The sequence below is a fragment of the Coregonus lavaretus genome (genome assembly GCF_964263955.1).
Source record: "Coregonus lavaretus genome assembly, chromosome: 4".
Classification (NCBI taxonomy): Eukaryota; Metazoa; Chordata; class Actinopteri; order Salmoniformes; family Salmonidae; genus Coregonus; species Coregonus lavaretus.
In genome coordinates, this window is record NC_139991.1 from 70,206,229 (window position 1) to 70,226,516 (window position 20,288).

A 20,288-nucleotide genomic window follows, 5' to 3' on the forward strand; every position below is an offset into this window, starting at 1 on the left:
CATCGCTTGCTCTCCCTGCAGCTCACCAGCTGATGTAGGCTGAGTGTGCCGGGTGTGGCACGTCCTTCCCACTGCTAGAAAACAGAATCCTCGTTGCTCTGGGCACCCAGTGCTGCTAATATTCTGCTTATCGTAACCTATCCAGTCCAAGTGCAAATATAAGTCACGAGAAGGCAAGTCTGAGTCGCCGATGGTTGAGTCACAAGTCATGAAAATCGGGAGTCGGGTAGAGGTTAAGGTTAGGGTTAGGGTAGGGACCTCCCAAGGATCCCGGATAGCACTGACCGTTCCAAAACGTTGTGTCAAAGGCAGTACAGTATAGGGTTAGAAACTCTGTAATTGCGTCCTGCTGAACGAGCCCTGTGTCCCCAGGTGATGACATCTTCATCACTTCTCAAATTTTTTGATAGTCTAAGCATCATCAATTTACGTTCCATGAACGCAGGTCACATTTTTGTCCTTTTATTGAAACGCATTTGCAAATACAGTACATGTAACCTATTAAAAAACAAAAAAAGACACAAAATGCAATATTGAGCATGTGTAACAAGTGGTAGTAAACGTAAATCATTGTCATGAGATTTCTTTGGGGAGGTAAAAAAAGTGTGAAACGTTTAGAAAATGTCTAAGTAGAATAGGGTGATTGAAAACAAATGGAACAAAAATATATGTATATACATTTAGATTTACATGGGTCCAATTTGTCTGAAAAATATCAATAGCCTACATTTTCAATAACACTAACCCTGAATTGTATTGTTTTTTAGTGACATGTTATTTATAACGCATTATAAAGAATTAATGCTATAAAAACAATATATTGTTTGAGTGAACAGAGTGTTGTCAGCCTTAAAAAAACAATGTCAAGCCACTGTCAAACTGTCATGTTGTTTCCTTGTGAACCTTGTCATTTGTAAGAGAAAAGGGATTTAATTATTATGGAATTCTTTGTAATGAAATGTATTGAGTGAAATCTAGTCTTATCTACAGTATGATTTTTAGGCTATTCTGATTGGATTTCGAGGAAGATCTACAGTTGAAGTCGGAAGTTTACATACACCTTAGACAAATACATTTAAACTCAGTTTTTTACAATTCCTGACATTTAATCCTAGTAAAAATTCCCTGTCTTAGGTCAGTTAGGATCACCACTTTATTTTAAGAATGTGAAATGTCAGAATAATAGTAGAGAGAATGATTTAGTTCAGCTTTTATTTCTTTCATCACATTCCCAGTGGGTCAGAAGTTTACATACACTCAATTAGTATTTGGTAGCATTGCCTTTAAATTGTTTAACTTGGGTCAAACGTTTCAGGTAGCCTTCCACAAGCTTCCCACAATAAGTTGGGTGAATTTTGGCCCATTCCTCCTGACAGAGCTGGTGTAACTGAGTCAGGTTTGTAGGACTCCTTGCTCGCACATTTTCAGTTCTGGCCACACATTTTCTATAGGTTTGAGGTCAGGGCTTTGTGATGGCCACTCCAATATCTTGACTTTGTTGTCCTTAAGCCATTTTGCCACAACCTTGGAAGTATGATTGGGGTCATTGTCCATTTGGAAGACCCATTTGCGACCAAGCTTTAACTTCCTGACTGATGTCTTGAGATGTTGCTTCAATATATCCACATAATTTTCCTTCCTCATGATGCCATCTATTTTGTGAAATGCACCAGCCCCTCTTGCAGCAAAGCACCCCAGAGCATGATGCTGCCACCCCCGTGCTTCACAGTTGGGATGGTGTTCTTCAGCTTGCAAGTGCCCCCTTTTTCCTCCAAACATAACGATGGTCATTATGGCAAAACAGTTCTATTTTTGTTTCATCAGACCAGAGGACATTTCTCAAAAAAGTAAGATCTTTGTCCCCTTGCGCAGTTGCAAACCGTAGTCTGGCTTTTTTATGGCGGTTTTGGAGCAGTGGCTTCTTCCTTGCTGAGCGGCCTTTCAGGTTATGTCAATATAGGACTAATTTTACTTTGGATATAGATACTTTTGTACCTGTTTCCTCCAGCATAAGGTCCTTTGCTGTTGCTCTGGGATTGATTTGCACTTTTCGCACCAAAGTACGTTCATCTCTAGGAGACAGAACGCGTCTCCTTCCTGAGCGGTATGACAGCTGCGTGGTCCCATGGTGTTTATACTTGCGTACTATTGTTTGTACAGATGAACGTGGTACCTTCAGTGCTCCCAAGGATGAACCAGACTTGTGGAGGTCTACAATTTTCTTTCTCAGGTCTTGGCTGATTTCTTTTGATTTTCCCATGATGTCAAGCAAAGAGGCACAGAGTTTGAAGGTAGGCCTTGAAATACATCCATAGGTACACCTCCAATTGACTGAAATGATGTCAATTAGCCTATCAGAAGCTTCTAAAGCCATGACATCATTTTCTGGAATTTTCCAAGCTGTTTAAAGGCACAGTCAACTTAGTGTATGTTAACTTCTGACCCACTGGAATTGTGATAGAGTGAATTATAAGTGAAATAATCTGTCTGTAAACAATTGTTGGACGAATTACTTGAGTCATGCACAAAGTAGATGTCCTAACCGACTTGCCAAAACTATACTTTGTTAACAAGAAATGTGTGGATTGGTTGAAAAACTAGTTTTAATGACTCCAACCTAAGTGTATGTAAACTTCCGACTTCAACTGTATTAATAACATACAAAAGGAAGGCATGGTGTTTTGTTTATTATTTTTTTACATCAACACCAAACATCACTTCTCGTTTTCAAGTGATTACAGCTATATACATCATTTTTGTACAAATACATTTCATATCTGGCTCAGAATAGTTTAAGACTTGTGGCTGTCTTTTAGGCCATTCAGAATGCGTGAAAAGACATGCAGAATATATAAAGAGTTCTAAATCTAACATTGAACAAATCCAGTATTTTATGGAAATGTAGGCCTATACAGTATTTCATGTGAATCTTGAATTTGTCTCTTATTTTGTTTTTTTGATAAGGTCTTTCATTTCATTGCGATGCAAAAGTCCAGCTTAAGCATTATTACTACAAATGATTATTTATCTTTTTTTAAATGATGCTGAGCCCTTCTATTTGCACTGAATTACTATTCCATACTTTAACAACAGAGTACATCATATTAATAGTTTCCCTGTTCTACATTTGATTTAAAGTCAGAACACAATTTCACAGGTAATTGCCAATGAACTCATATTTGATCTAATTATCTAATATTGGAGATATTTAATAATCAGGATATATTTTAGTGGTCCTCCTTCAACATACCTTCATAACCAGGAAAAAAAAAAACCCCACTCTTTTTCACAATTGAATTGACATAATGCTGACATGGAACATTACGGTGTTATGCAGTCAGTTGAATGACCTTCCAGGTGGTTATAACAGGCTTTATGTAATTCGTATGAAGTGTCATGAAAGTATTATGGCAATACATTTGAACTTGTTCTCACAACGGTAACTGACACAAAACACTACCCGCTTATAGTAACAGACCTTTAACAGACCTCAAACTGTGCGATTGAATGCTTGCCACAATTCAACTATTTGCTCATAATTCACCACTAAAAGAGCAAAAGGAACTTTAAAAAAAATAGTTTTACTATGACTTACTATGGCACTTAAACCTTTGGTTACTTTAGTATTGATGTCAGACTAAACAAGATTAAGATTTGTCAACAACAATAACAGTTACATTGTCAAACAAACAAACAACAAAACAATGCTCAATCGTGCAGCACTAATAACAAAAAACAAAGGGGGGAAAAAATTAAGAAATAAATTGGCTAATTGACTGGTAACTAGTTAATGAACGGATTCCTAATACTGTTAAAGTTCACTTTCATCGTTACAATAATAAATTGAGGTTTGTTTTGTATTTATACACTATAGATTTGAAAAGGCAAGTGATTAGTCCCCAGTGAGTGGAATGATTTACTTCATTTAGGAAAAGCTGTAAAAAGCTGTATATCAATATTACTCAAGCACCTCGAAATACCAAACTTTTCACAAATAACACTCATTTCTACATTGATAGTAAATAAAATTGTGAATGTGACACTTGAGGCAACATAAGAGTTCCTCTCTCTGAAAAAAAACTGTGATTAAGAATGATTATAGTGATAATAAAAAAATAAAAGCAAGAAAACAATGGTGCAGCGAGTAAGCATACAGTATGCCAGCAAATGAGGAGCATTCATTGACTGAGCCCTGGGTAGAGGGGGCGGGGTCCTTGTTGAGTCTCTGGAAGCGCATTCGCTGTCTAGCTCCTTGTGGGGGGATTCTCTGGTAGCTCATTCGCTGTCTAGTTCCTTGTGGGATGAAGGGGGGCTGTCCCGCGTGGGCAGGAGGTCATAGTGACAGGGGATGTGGCTGTTTTTTGGTAGGTCGTACGGGTCCTGTCCAAAGGGGCCGTGACCGTTGCTGTTCCCAGGTGAGTGGATGGCGTTGACTGTGGGCTCTGGAAATACAAGCATTTTCAGATACTGTTAGCAACATAGCAATGCCACTAATTTTTCAAACTTTGAGAATACTAATTTCATCTGAGTTTGTCTAACAGAAACAAAAATCCTACTGTTCCTCACCGACTTCGTAGACATTCTTATTGGTGGGGCTGGCGTTGTTGATCTCAGCGTAGGGCGAGTCTCGCTGTGCGGGTGACTTCATCTCAACGTAGCCGCACTCTACTTTGGGCATCAGGAGGGGTGGGTCCTTGATGGTGGCGTAGGGATTCTCTGAGCTGTTGAGGGAGCAGGAGCTGGCGTGATAGGGCATTCCCTTCACCAGGTCTGAGTGACAGAGAAAAGGACTAGTCAGAGATGGAATTCAAACTGACCAATGGCGACTTTGTGTTTTATTATATACAGTATACGGTATATGATATGATATACAGTAATAAGAGCCTACCTCTCAGGGATTTCCCCATGTATCGTCGGTCCACTCCATAAGCTCCTGGTACAATAAAGAATGACATGAAAAATATATAAGTACATTATAATGATACATACAGCATTAAAACCACCCACTTTAAAATAAGTGTGCAATATGTTTCTGTCTCTCTGTGTGTGTGTATAGTGTCCTGGTGTGTGTGTTCTCACCCAGCTCGTTAAAGCATCCCCCCTGTTTCCAGTCGGCGGGCAGGGTTCCAGTGTGGTCTGTTATGGGAGGCCTCTTCCTCTGGTCCACGTTCTTCAGGTTCACAAACAATTGGTTGTTCTTAGCCTGAAATACATCCCAGAACACCATGGTTATGGTAATGATTCCAGGCTTATAACACATTATATGGAATTACTGATCATTATCGTTAGCTGTATGTTTTTGTTGTGGGAAAATGCTATTATACATAAAGTACAGGACATTCATATATACAGTACCAAAAGTACCAGTATGCAAGTTTCACGTTTTTTATTGTCACGTACAATTGAGTTTTTTATATGAGGTACAGTGAAATGCCTGTCTTGCTCTTTCTCAACAATGCAGCAGTACTGTACCTCATGTAGCCCTTTCCTGTAGACAATTACCAAAAGTGACCTCTTTGGCCTCATGGGTGGAATGTTATTAATATTTTTCATAATTTCATAATTAATAACGATTATTATTTTTAAAACAAAGAAAATATGTTTCTCTGTCAAACTGTTTTGTTATATTTCAGTCTTCTGTAATGTTTATAAAGTATAATATTGAAATGCAAACTCAAAATTGAATGTATTTCAACGCTACATCTGACATGGTACAGGGGTCTTATTGTCTTTAAGCCCATAACCATGTGTGTGAGGTGTATACTTTTGTTTCAAAGTAGATTTGTTTAAGACTGCCAAGACTCTCTCCGCGTGGCCCTGATTTAGCCCACTGCAGTAAAAGGTTAAAGTTGAAAAAACAACTGTATCATATCTACTGGCCCCGTGTAGCTCAGTTGGTAGAGCATGGCGCTTGCAACGCCAGGGTTGTGGGTTCGTTTCCCACGGGGGGCCAGTATGAAAAAAGTATGAAAATGTATGCACTCACTAACTGTAAGTCGCTCTGGATAAGAGCGTCTGCGAAAAGACTAAAATGTAAATCTATGATTCCATCAAATAACATCTACTGAAAATGTAGTTCAATAGGGAGGGTTTGTAAATGGTATACGAAGGGAAGTGCCAAATATACCATCAAGCTGAGCTCTTTATAACAAGTCCATTAAAAAGGGGTCTCACCTTTCCATAGGGCAGGTTGTTGACATGTGGGGGACTACTGCACTGGGTCAAAGTGTGGTAACTAGGGTTAGAGAAGTAGTTGCTGTTGGGATGTCCAGGTGTCTGACTTGTTTGTGGGTGTGCTGCATCTGAAAGACAGAGATAGACTGCTTAGTTAAGTCAGAACTAAACACCTTTCATCAAAAGTATAGCCACATTAGAATACATGCTAGTAAGGGGCAGTGGCTATTCATTTCTGTTGCAATCTGCAGTAAGAATTTAAAAAAGGGCTATTTAAATGTATTTCCTTAGCTGAGCAGGGGCAAAAATATTTTCACAGTACTATTTTCACAGTCCTGTCATAGTGATATAATTTGACCACAGGATAAAAGTATGTGCAACTGAATTGAACATATAGATAAAAGATGAGGCTATAGTACTGCCAAATCTGGTCCCTTAATGCATCACTAGGGCAACGGTGCCCATGCTTACCGGCAATGGCGTAGTCGGCGGCGACGCGGATGGTGGGTGTGTAGGTGACAGCGGGCATGGTGGTCTCCTTGCCCTTCTGCATCTTCCTGTATACGATGAAGAGGAGGAGGAGGAAGAGTACCAACAACACCAGGATGATGATGCCCACAATGGCGCCAATCTGATAGGAGTCCACGGGCACGGCAGCGCTAGTCAGGCTGTTGGGGTTGCCCACGATCACCACCCCGGCTATAAAGGGGAAGAAGGATTAAGTTAGGTCTAGGACATATTAAATTCAACTAACTCAACTTTATTCATCCCCTCAGAAGCTATTGTTAGAGTGCAGGTCCCCTAACGTTACTTATCTTACTCTTACAGATTTGCAACGGGACACTTACAACGGCCTAGTGGTAGGGGCTAAGGATCAGTTTAGAATTGAGCCAGTATATTGATATTGTTCTTGGAGCACAGTTACGTTTCTGAGTATGATCCCAAAGGTGCCAGGTTTGAATCACGCCTCGGAACCTTGCACTGCCCACCAAATAAACGGCACATTGGCGTCAGCAGTAGGATTCAAACCCATCTTATCAATTCCAGGTTTATTCTAATATGTAACGGTCCTCACCTTGGTCACACCTCGCCCCCTTCCAGCCGGGGTTGCAGTAGCAAGTACCCGTCATGTGGTCACAGGTGGAGTTGTTCAGACAGTCGCACACCTGACGACAGCCGTAACCATAGGAACCAGGGGGGCATTCTGGGAGCAAGGTAATCGACAAGCATATTACAATCAACGTTCCTCATTTACTCGTTAACCATGCATTACTGATGTACAACACTTTACAGGAGAACTTGTCATGCTTCTCTGAGTTGGAGTCAAAATCACTACAATGCCAGTAAATTTACATTTTAGGAGAATCATTTTAACATAAAGAGACAACTATTTACATTATGAGTATATTTCAATATCAATAACATGAATTTGACCCCAGCTCTCATTCCTATCATGTGTATCATGTGTTCTGTAGTTATTCTGATGACACATCATCCTGTGGGGTAAACTCACTTTGCTCACAGTGGCGTCCCATGAAGCCAGTCCGGCAGGTACACTGGCCAGAGATGTGGTCACAGTCGGCTCCGTTCTTACACTGGCAGGTCTGGGAACAGTCCTTACCATAGAAGCCCAATGGACAGCCTGCAATGGATTCATATACTATCAGTCTCAGCCTGTTATGAAATATATTTTTTACACAGGATCTAAATACAACGTTTTATGACAGAGTGTCATGATGAGGTGGGCAGTGCTAGATGGGGTGTGTACATATGTGCTTGTGTGTGTGTGTGTGTGTGTGTGTGTGTGTGACTCACGTTGTGTACAGTAGAGGCCCGTCCAGCCCGGGGTACACTTGCACTCCCCGTCATAGGCACTGCAGTAGGCCCCGTTGTGACAGTTACACGTGTGGATACAGTTGGGCCCCCACTGACCAGGGGGACAGGCTGAAAGACAAGGACAACAACCACAGTATGAGAGAACGACACAACAACAGCCTCCTGGCGAGTGGCTATAGCCTCAAATAGTGTCCTGTCCAGGGGGTGTACTTGTACATCAAGCCGCCCCACGCTACAGAAACTGGAGATCCTGCCCTATGGGCCGTTCTGGCTTAGAAAAGGTACACTTTTCTTTTTGCCTCTACATGTGTTTTACAAGTGTTCCTGAATACCATGCCCAGGCAGGAAGAGAGGAGGGAAAAGGAGAAAAGAGAGAGGTGGTGAGAGGTGAATCGATGAATGGAACAATTATTGCATTGGCTGTGAAAAGGCTGTCTGAATCATATGTTCTGTTCTAACTATAGTAAACATAATCTCATACAGTGGGGAAAAAAAGTATTTAGTCAGCCACCAATTGTGCAAGTTCTCCCACTTAAAAAGATGAGAGAGGCCTGTAATATTCATCATAGGTACACGTCAACTATGACAGACAAAATGAGAAAAAAAAATCCAGAAAATTACATTGTAGGATTTTTTATGAAGTTATTTGCAAATTATGGTGGAAAATAAGTATTTGGTCAATAACAAAAGTTTCTCAATACTTTTGTTGGCAATGACACAGGTCAAACGTTTTCTGTAAGTCTTCACAAGGTTTTCACACACTCCTCCATGCAGATCTCCTCTAGAGCAGTGATGTTTTGGGGCTGTCGCTGGGCAACACAGACTTTCAACTCCCTCCAAAGATTTTCTATGGGGTTGAGATCTGGACCTTGAAATGCTTCTTACGAAGCCACTCCTTCGTTGCCCGGGCGGTGTGTTTGGGATCATTGTCATGCTGAAAGACCCAGCCACGTTTCATCTTCAATGCCCTTGCTGATGGAAGGAGGTTTTCACTCAAAATCTCACGATACATGGCCCCATTCATTCTTTCCTTTACACGGATCAGTTGTCCTGGTCCCTTTGCAGAAAAACAGCCCCAAAGCATGATGTTTCCACCCCCATGCTTCACAGTAGGTATGGTGTTCTTTGGATGCAACTCAGCATTCTTTGTCCTCCAAACACGACGAGTTGAGTTTTTACCCAAAAGTTATATTTTGGTTTCATCTGACCATATGACATTCTCCCAATCCTCTTCTGGATCATCCAAATGCACTCTAGCAAACTTCAGACGGGCCTGGACATGTACTGGCTTAAGCAGGGGGACACGTCTGGCACTGCAGGATTTGAGTCCCTGGCGACGTAGTGTGTTACTGATGGTAGGCTTTGTTACTTTGGTCCCAGCTCTCTGCAGGTCATTCACTAGGTCCCCCCGTGTGGTTCTGGGATTTTTGCTCACCGTTCTTGTGATCATTTTGACCCCACGGGGTGAGATCTTGCATGGAGCCCCAGATCGAGGGAGATTATCAGTGGTCTTGTATGTCTTCCATTTCCTAATAATTGCTCCCACAGTTGATTTCTTCAAACCAAGCTGCTTACCTATTGCAGATTCAGTCTTCCCAGCCTGGTGCAGGTCTACAATTTTGTTTCTGGTGTCCTTTGACAGCTCTTTGGTCTTGGCCATAGTGGAGTTTGGAGTGTGACTGTTTGAGGTTGTGGACAGGTGCCTTTTATACTGATAACAAGTTCAAACAGGTGCCATTAATACAGGTAACGAGTGGAGGACAGAGGAGCCTCTTAAAGAATAAGTTACAGGTCTGTGAGAGCCAGAAATCTTGCTTGTTTGTAGGTGACCAAATACTTATTTTCCACCATAATTTGCAAATAAATTCATAAAAAATCCTACAATGTGATTTTCTGGATTTCTTTTTCTCAATTTGTCTGTCATAGTTGACGTGTACCTATGATGAAAATTACAGGCCTCACTCATCTTTTTAAGTGGGAGAACTTGCACAATTGGTGGCTGACTAAATACTTTTTTCCCCCACTGTACATGTCAGCCGTCCCCCAGCAAGCACTAGCCTGGGGACGATGTTACAGTAGACTAAAAGCTGTTTACAGCACACACTAAACAGATGGCGTATTGAAAGCAGCAATACTTCTGGTTTTCCTTCCTCTTTATTCAGTAACTAATCTATAATTGGGGAAACCAGGGTGTTTGTCTAACCACTGAACAATGATGAACCAGGAAGAATGGAAAACCAGCAGACACGGCGGACCCTACCCAGTGAGCACAAGGCGTTGAAAATACGTATTTTCAACCAAAAATAAGTATTTTCAACGTCTTGTGCTCATAGGGTACGGACTCGGAATGAACCATAGAATAAGAATGAATTCTAGTTCTATGGGCTGAAAATCCATGATCATGAACCAACACCAGAGGGAGCCATAGCACATCAATAATCCCCAGACCGTCAGAAACACTCCTACACCAATAGTGCCCTATTATAAACAGAAAATGTTCTCCCTCAAAATATCTTCTCAGCAATTCGTGATGGAAAGTCCATGATGTAACATTATGCAGGGCAAAAGTTATCGGGCTACACGAGATGCCGGCGTCAATACTACTCGACACTAAGAATGTGAAGCATGTCGCCCCACATCTGTGATGAGGCAGCCCATGCGGGTTATCCCAGGGTGCTTTAAGGCTGTGATGAGTTAGGGTGTCATGCAGAGGTCAATAGGGGTCATGAGAGGTCAAAAGGGGTCACGGAGGTCTCCTCACTTGGCGGTAATGCAAGCCAGGCCGAGGGGCTAGCGAATGTCAGCCCCTTAGATAATGGTGTCAGAGACCGGTAAATCTAGTGTGGAGAGTGTCTCGCTAAAAACACGTTCAGGGTCAGGGGTCGCAGTAAGTAGCACCTGTGGTCCGTCTTAATGGGCATTAGTGGAGCTAGGAAGTGTAGTGGAGCTGGCGAGAGGCTTGTCAAGTAGATTAGCAGAGACGGTAAATGTAAACAAAATGGAAGTGTTAAAAGTGTTTTTGGTGTAATTAGTCTAATGGTTTTGTAATTTGAGTTATTTTGCTTAATCGAATCATTTTCCGTTATAGAAGATTATGACTTTCAGGACTTCTGACATGACTTTGAAGAACAGAGCAGGGAAATAATGCATTAGGAAATGTTCTTTAGCATGGAATGTTATCCAGATTCTAAGGATAGGATATACAGTATGTTCAACATATTCTGACATACAGTGGCTTGTGAAAGTATTCACCCCCCTTGGCATTTTTCCTATTTTGTTGCCTTACAACCTGGAATTAAAATTTATTTTAATGCCTACCACTTTGAAGATGCACATTTTTGTTGTTGTTGTGTGAAACAAACAATAGAAATAAGACAAAAAAACAGAACACTTGAGCGTGCATAACTATTCACCCCCCCCCAAAGTCAATACTTTGTAGAGCCACATTTTGCAGCAATTACAGCTGCAAGTCTCTTGGGGTATGTCTCTATAAGCTTGGCACATCTAGCCACTGGGATTTTTGCCCATTCTTCAAGGCAGAACTGCTCCAGCTCCTTCAAGTTGGATGGGTTCCGCTGGTGTACAGCAATCTCTAAATCATACCACAGATTCTCAATTGGGATTGAGGTTTGGGCTTTGTCTAGGCCATTCCAAGACATTTAAATGTTTCCCCTTAAACCACTCGAGTGTTGCTTTAGCAGTATGCTTAGGGTCATTGTCCAGCTGGAAGGTGAACCTCCGTCCCAGTCTCAAATCTCTGGAAGACTGAAACAGGTTTCCCTCAAGATTTTCCCTGTATTTAGCGCCCTCCATCATTCCTTCAATTCTGACCAGTTTCCCAGTCCCTGCCGATGAAAAACATTTCCACAGCACGATGCTGCCACCACCATGCTTCATTGTGGGGATGGTGTTCTCGGGGTGATGAGAGGTGTTGGGTTTGCGCCAGACATAGCGTTTTCCTTGATGGCCAAAAAGCTCAATTTTAGTCTCATCTGACCAGAGTACCTTCTTCCATATGTTTGGGGAGTCTCCCACATGCCTTTTGGCACACACTAAACGTGTTTGCTTATTTATTTTCTTTAAGCAATGGCTTTTTTTCTGGCCACTCTTCCGTAAAGCCCAGCTCTGTGGAGTGTACGGCTTAAAGTGGTCCTATGGACAGATACTCCAATCTCCGCTGTGGAGCATTGCAGCTTCTTCAGGGTTATCTTTGGTCTCTTTGTTGCCTCTCTGATTAATGCCCTCCATGCCTGGTCCGTGAATTTTGGTGGGTGGCCCTCTCTTGGCAGGTTTGTTGTGGTGCCATATTCTTTCAATTTTTTAATAATGGATTTAATGGTGCTCCGTGGGATGTTCAAAGTTTCAGATATTGTTTTATAACCCAACCCTGATCTGTACTTCTCCACAACTTTGTCCCTGACCTGTTTGGAGAGCTCTTTGGTCTTCATGGTGCCACTTGCTTGGTGGTGCCCCTTGCTTAGTGGTGTTGCAGACTCTGGGGCCTTTCAGAACAGGTGTATATATACTGAGATCATGTCACAGATCATGTGACACTTAGACTGCACACATGTGGACTTTATTTAACTAATTATGTGACTTCTGAAGGTAATTGGTTGGGGTGAATACATATGCACGCACCACTTTTCCGTTATTTATTTTTTAGAATTATTTGAAACAAGTTATTTTTTTCATTCCACTTCACCAATTTGGACTATTTTGTGTATGTCCATTACATGAAATCCAAATAAAAATCCATTTAAATTACAGGTTGTAATGCAACAAAATAGGAAAAAACGCCAAGGGGGATGAATACTTTTACAAGGCACTGTATTCTACCAATCCTAAGAAGAATCTACAAAAGAAACGAGTTCTTGTCAGTTCCATATTAACTCTAAGAAAACAATAGGATATCTCTCCATCTCTCCAAAATTGAATTTCAAATCATTTCCTGAATTGACTTAACTAAATAAGATTAACTCTACCACTCCGGGGATGCAGATAGACAGGGTCAGACAAGACTTTACTGTGCCGAACCGAGTCAAACCCAGCTGTAATGAGCTGTGGTGGATGGTTCCACATCCTGCATAGTTTCTTCAACCATGCTAAAAGGACATTGTGGGGAAAATGTGAACCAGCACAGTTTGGTTCAGGACGTCACAATAGTGTGAAAAGGTAATTTGGGAGTTCTCACGTTGTGAACAGTCGCTGCCAATCCAGCCGGGGTAACACTGGCACGAGCCGTCGATGGGGTTACAGGTGCCGTTGTTGGTACAGGTGCACCCCCACGCACAGTTCTTCCCAAACCTACCACTGGGGCACACTGGGGGCAAGAGAGAGTAAAACATTACCTTTAAATCAACAAGTGAGTCAATGGTATTTTTCATAGTGGAGAGTTACGCCATATCACATTCATGAGTAACTCCTGAGGCTATGTTTTCATATCTACTGTCACATGATCACTGTATCACTACGATACACATTAATTATCCCAGTCTATCAGGTAAGTAGCCTTATGATGTAAATATTTAATTAAAAAAACTAATTTATGGAAACTAGTTGGATAAAGCACTCAGACACAGTATAGCCTGTACAGAAAAAGGTGTCATACAAGGTTATGGTTGAGTGTCATACGGGGTAACACTCACCTTCGTTGCAGAGGGCTCCCTTGAACCCTGGGAGGCAGTCACACTGACCAGAGACATGGTGGCAAGGTCCATTGCTGTGGACACACTGGGGACAGGCCTGGCTGCAGCGGTGGCCAAAGTAGCCTGGTGAACAGACTGGAAGGACAGTAGAGAACAATGAGTCAGACTTAAGAGTGCGACACATACTGACTTGAGATATTCACATATAGTACGTAACTGTAGTATGAATCACGCATTGATGTCAATGGAAGGTTTTAGGACATTTCTAGTGCAAAATGGCTGCTGCACATCACCAAGCTGAGTGCCAGGTGTACAGGGTGAGTTACCCCTCTATAGGGTTGCAAAATACCAGTAACTTTCCCAAAATTCCCAGGTTTTCCAGATATCCCGGTTGGGAGATTCCCCAGAATAGGGTAGAAATAAGCAAGAAATCCAGGAATCCACCAACCGGGATTTCTGGAAAACCTGGACATTTTGGGAACATATTTATACAGTTGAAGTCGGAAGTTTACATACACCTTAGCCAAATACATTTAAACTCAGTTTTTCACAATTCCTGACATTTAATCCTAGTAAAAATTCCCTGTTTTAGGTCAGTTAGGATCACCACTTTATTTTAAGAATGTGAAATGTCAGAACAATAGTAGAGAGAATGATTTATTTCAGCTTTCATTTCTTTCATCACATTCCCAGTGGGTCAGAAGTTTACATACACTCAATTAGTATTTGGTAGCATTGCCTTTAAATTGTTTAACTTGGGTCAAACGTTTTGGGTAGCCTTCCACAAGCTTCCCACAATAAGTTTGAAGACCCATTTGCAACCAAGCTTTAACTTCCTGACTGATGTCTTGAGATGTTGCTTCAATATATCCACATCATTTTCCTTCCTCATGATGCCATCTATTTTGTGAAATGCATCAGCCCCTCTTGCAGCAAAGCACCCCAGAGCATGATGCTGCCACCCCGTGCTTCACAGTTGGGATGGTGTTCTTCGGCTTGCAAGTGCCCCCTTTTTCCTCCAAACATAACGATGGTCATTATGGCCAAACAGTTATATTTTTGTTTCATCAGACCAGAGGACATTTCTCCCATAAGTACGATCTTTGTCCCCATGTGCAGTTGCAAACCGTAGTCTGGCTTTTTTATGGCGGTTTTGGAGCAGTGGCTTCTTCCTTGCTAAGCAGCCTTTCAGGTTATGTTGATATAGGACTAGTTTTACTGTGGATATAGATACTTTTGTACCTGTTTCCTCCAGCATCTTCACAAGGTCCTTTGCTGTTTTTCTGGGATTGATTTGCACTTTTCGCACCAAAATACGTTCATCTCTAGGAGACAGAACGCGTCTCCTTCCTGAGCGGTATGACGGCTGCGTGGTCCCATGGTGTTTATACTTGCGTACTATTGTTTGTACAGATGAACGTGATACCTTCAGGCATTTGGAAATTGCTCCCAAGGATGAACCAGACTTGTGGAGGTAATTATTTTTTTTTTATGAGGTCTTGGCTGATTTCTTTTCATTTTCCCATGATGTCAAGCAAAGTGGTACTGCGTTTGAAGGTAGACCTTGAAATACATCCACAGGTACACCTCCAACTGACTCAAATGATGTCAATTAGCCTATCAGAAGCTTCTAAAGCCATGACATCATTTTCTGGAATTTTCCAAACTGTTTAAAGGCACAGTCAACTTAGTGTATGTAAACTTCTGACCCACTGGAATTGTGATACAGTGAATTATAAGTGAAATAATCTGTCTGTAAACAATTGTTTGAAAAATGTATTTTGGCATGCACAAGGTAGATGTCCTAACCGACCTGCCAAAACTATAATGACTCCAACCTAAGTGTATGTAAACTTCCGACTTCAACTGTATGTACCGTATATACACTGAGCGTACAAAACATTAGGACACCTTCCTAATATTGAGTTGCACCTCCTTTTGCCCTCAGAACAGTCTCAATTCGTCGGGCATGGACTCTACAAGGTGTTGAAGCGTTCTACAGGGCCCATGTTGACTCCAGTGCTTCCCACAGTTCTGTCAAGTTGGCTGGATGTCCTTTGGGTGGTGGACCATTCTTGATACACACAGGAAACTGTTGAGCGTGAAAAACCCAGCAGCGTTGCAGTTCTTGACACACTCAAACTGGTGCGCCTGGCACCAACTACCATAACCTGTTCATAGGCACTTAAATATTTTGTCTTGCCCATTCACCCTCTGAATGGCACACATACACAATCCATGTCTCAATTGTCTCAAGGCTTAAAAATCCTTCTTTAACCTGTCTCCCCTTCATCTACACTGATTGAAGTGGATTTATTATAGCCATGTGTGAATTGGAAATGTGTTTTTTGCATATCCCCTCCCCGTTAGACACCTTCTGAGAGTGGGGTCACGGCCAGGGTCAACCTTGTGCTTTGATAAGTAGTGAAACGTTCTATATAAATCCAATGCAATCAGATACAATATGAGCCATTAACACAATTATTGGGCAGATATGAGATACTCACTGCGCTGGCAGGTGGTTCCCCGAAACCCAGGCGCACACTCACATGTGCCCTCGTCAGGGGAACAGGAGGCCCCGTTCTTACAGTTGCAGGGGAGGGAACAGTTTGGCCCCCAGCGGCCCTCGGCACACACACTGTCACAGTGGATACCTGGGAACACACACACTGTCACAGTGGATACCTGGGAACACACACACTGTCACAGTGGATACCTGGGAACACACACACTGTCACAGTGGATACCTGGGAACACACTGTCAGAGTGGATACCTTGGAACACACTGTCACAGTGGATACCTGGGAACACACTGTCACAGTGGATACCTGGGAACACACACACTGTCACAGTGGATACCTGGGAACACACTCTCACAGTGGATATCTGGGAACATACACACTGTCACAGTGGATACCTGGGAACACACTGTCACTGTGGATACCTGGGAACACACACACTGTCACAGTGGATACCTGGGAACACAAACAACGTAGGCCTCACGCAAACAAGTCCACACAGGTCTGTCTCCCATTGACGTTGATTAATGATTTGCGGGGGCCTCCCGAGTGGTGCAGCAGTCTAAGGCACTGCATCGCAGTGCTAGAGGCGTCACTACAGACCCGGGTTCAATCCCAGGCTGTGTCGCAGCCGGCCGTGACCTGGAGAACCATGAGGCGGCACACAATTGGCACAGCGTCATCCGTGTTAGGGGAGGGTTTGGCCGGCCGGGATGTCCTTGTCTCATCGTGCTCTAGCGACTCCGTGTGGCGGGCCGGGCGCATGCACGCTGACTTCGGTCGCCAGTTGTACAGTGTTTCCTCCGACACATTGGTGCGGCTGGCTTCCGAGTTAAGCGAGCATGTGTCAAGAAGCAGTGCAGCTTGGCAGGTTCGTGTTTCGGCGGACGCATGGCTCTCGACCTTCGCCTCTCCCGAGTCCATACGGGAGTTGCAGCGATGGGACAAGACTGTAACTATCAATTGGATATCACGAAAAAGGGCTAAAAAAAGAATAATGATTTGCGGTATTTGTGGGAAAGTCCAAGCTGCGTGCGTTTATCTCAACTCTGAATCAGGCCCATAGAGAACATCTATAAAGCCTTCATTACTATGATAAGAATTTGGGTCTGACTTACAACCAGGGGTGTTGTTAAGAATTTGTAGGGCCACCAAAAAAATTGATGGATGGATGGAGGGAGGGCAGTACAACCTATGGTCTAAGTACGGGCAGGTGGAGGGTGGCTGGTAGGAGGGACGGGTGTGACAGCTAGGAGGGGGTCTCTAGCTTCCTGGTGGGTGGGAGGGGGAGAGGTTGGGTTGCTAAGCTGTATGGGGACCTGGGATCGTGGGACGAGGGAGGGAAACGGGTAAGCTGTATGGGGAGCTGGGATCGTGGGACGAGGGAGGGAAACGGGTAAGCTGTATGGGGACCTGGGATCGTGGGACGAGGGAGGGAAACGGGTAAGCTGTATGGGGACCTGGGATCGTGGGACGAGGGAGGGAAACGGGTAAGCTGTATGGGGAGCTGGGATCGTGGGACGAGGGAGGGAAACGGGTAAGGTGTATGGGGACCTGGGATCGTGGGACGAGGGAGGGAAACGGGTAAGCTGTATGGGGACCTGGGATCGTGGGACGAGGGAGGGAAACGGGTAAGCTGTATGGGGACCTGGGATCGTGGGACGAGGGAGGGAAACGGGTAAGCTGTATGGGGAGCTGGGATCGTGGGACGAGGGAGGGAAACGGGTAAGCTGTATGGGGACCTGGGATCGTGGGACGAGGGAGGGAAACGGGTAAGCTGTATGGGGACCTGGGATCGTGGGACGAGGGAGGGAAACGGGTAAGCTGTATGGGGACCTGGGATCGTGGGACGAGGGAGGGAAACGGGTACTTATGGTCTTCCACAACTTTTTTTTCTTCTTCACACATTACATGTCCAAATTATACAATTTGTAACCTTAATTTTTTTTCTCCACACTGTGCCACTGTATATCCTACTGCTGTTTCTCATGATTGGTATCGATAAAACATTTAAAACACAATAAAATAATATCATGCACGGTGTTATCTTTGTCAAATTCATGCATCTTCTTCTTTTCGTCTTCTAAATGAACAATGTTGTTCTTACAAAGAACATGTAGACACAGCAATAGGAAGAGAGAGGAGAGAGGAAGAGAGAGGAGAGAGGAAGAGAGAGGAGATAGGAAGAGAGGGGAGATAGGAAGAGAGAGGAGATAGGAAGAGAGAGGAGATAGGAAGAGAGGGGAGAGAGGAAGAGAGAGGAGATATGAAGAGAGAGGAGATAGGAAGAGAGAGAGGAAGAGAGAGAGGAAGAGAGATGAGATAGGAAGAGAGAGGAGAGAGGAAGAGAGAGTAGATAGGAAGAGAGAGGAGATAGGAAGAGAAAGGAGAGAGGAAGAGAGAGGAGATAGGAAGAGAGAGGAGATAGGAAGAGAGAGGAGAGAGGAAGAGAGAGGAGAGAGGAAGAGAGAGGAGATAGGAAGAGAGAGGAGAGAGGAAGTGAGAGGAGAGAGGAAGAGAGAGGAGAGAGGATGGGGAGGGGAGATAGGAAGAGAGAGGAGAGGAAGAGAGAGGAGATAGGAAGAGAGAGGAGAGAGGAAGAGAGAGGAGATAGGAAGAGAGAGGAGATATGAAGAGAGAGGAGAGAGGAAGAGAGAGGAGATAGGAAGAGAGAGGAGAGAGGAAGAGAAAGGAGAGAGGAAGAGAGAGGAGATAGGAAGAGAGAGGAGATAGGAAGAGAGAGGAGAGAGGAAGAGAGAGGAGATAGGAAGAGAGAGGAGATAGGAAGAGAGAGGAAGAGAGAGGAGATAGGAAGAGAGAGGAGATAGGAAGAGAGAGGAGAGAGGAAGAGAGAGGAGATAGGAAGAGAGAGGAGAGAGGAAGAGAGAGGAGAGAGGAAGAGAGAGGAGATAGAATAAGAAGAGAGAGATTGAGATCTTTTAGGCTGTGCCTGTGACCCACCACATAAGCAAAGCTATTGTTTCTAGCATTAACCCAGTCTTTAACCACAAGTGGGACTTTACCCATTGTTGATGAGTCACTGGTCTCTTATATTTCTGTCTATTATATATCCTGTTGCCTGGTAACTTTACCCCTACCTATATGTGCATATCTACCTCAATTACCTCGTACCTGTACATTGACTCGGTACTGGTATCCTGTGTATATGGCCAAGTTATCGTTACTCATTTTGTATTATTATTTTTCTCTCTGCATTGTTGGGAAGGGCCAGTAAGCATTTCACTGTTAGTCTACACCTGTTGTTTACAAAGCATGTGACAGATAAAATGTGATTTGATTTGAGTTGACAATGGCAGCATCACTATAGGTAGCATCAGTATCAGTTGGACAACACATAGCATATAATGGTGGGGGTTAACTAACTCCACACTACAGCCCAGGGTCCTATTCATTCACACCGTTCATTCACACAGTCACACCATAGCGAAACATTTTGCAATAGAAAACAAAAACGATTTCAGTACGTTTTCTTCAATTTAGTGCCTAATGAATACAACCCATCTGAAGAAGGCTTGATATTGTAAATATGCTAATTACAGGGATTGATTTCCAGATTGCTGCAGGGTTTAATACCAGACAGCAGCCTCTTAAAGGAAAACTCCACCCAAAAACTATTTTTTGGGATTTGTTTCATTAGTCCATTGTTGACATAGTCCCAAACTGTTTTGCTTGTCAGCAATCAAGTTTTCAAGATATATAACTTTCAAAATACACAAATCATCCCCGTATGATGCATTTTGCCATCTTACTGGCAAAGTGCCACACACAAACACAGTACTACTAGGCTCTCCAATGGAGTATCTTTCCGTTTGTGATGTATTACATTTACCAATTGTGGCTATTTGATTGGACTAGGGCCCTGAGTTTTTCCTGACCAAGTGCCCTGACCAGGAAATACTCTGGGCACCAGCTGTAGGCTATAATAAGGCCCAGTCTTGGTAACGTTCCTTAGTTTTTCAGTAAACAGAGATATCACACCTGAAGTAACGTTAAATCATAGGTGCGTAGGCTTAGCAAAAACTGAAGGAGAATCGTTGAAGGGACTCTCACACACTGTGCACTGTACTGAAGTAGAATCGTTGAAGGGACTCTC

The 20,288-nt window shown here is 43.1% G+C and overlaps 1 protein-coding gene across 1 annotated transcript in view; it reads right to left on the minus strand.

Moving 5' to 3' along the window:
- Window positions 1-4,275: 4,275 nt before the first annotated feature.
- The window catches only part of megf10 (multiple EGF-like-domains 10), a gene marked incomplete at both ends in the record, with an annotated part of 74,176 nt that continues 58,163 nt past the window's right edge, over window positions 4,276-20,288 (minus strand). The window contains 12 exons of the mRNA XM_084158866.1: window positions 4,276-4,442; window positions 4,567-4,770; window positions 4,889-4,933; window positions 5,080-5,203; window positions 6,175-6,302; window positions 6,646-6,873; window positions 7,250-7,378; window positions 7,688-7,816; window positions 7,990-8,118; window positions 13,202-13,330; window positions 13,656-13,790; window positions 16,163-16,309. Coding sequence (XP_084014992.1) covers window positions 4,276-4,442; window positions 4,567-4,770; window positions 4,889-4,933; window positions 5,080-5,203; window positions 6,175-6,302; window positions 6,646-6,873; window positions 7,250-7,378; window positions 7,688-7,816; window positions 7,990-8,118; window positions 13,202-13,330; window positions 13,656-13,790; window positions 16,163-16,309 — 1,694 coding nt within the window. The remainder of the gene's footprint in view (window positions 4,443-4,566; window positions 4,771-4,888; window positions 4,934-5,079; window positions 5,204-6,174; window positions 6,303-6,645; window positions 6,874-7,249; window positions 7,379-7,687; window positions 7,817-7,989; window positions 8,119-13,201; window positions 13,331-13,655; window positions 13,791-16,162; window positions 16,310-20,288) is intronic.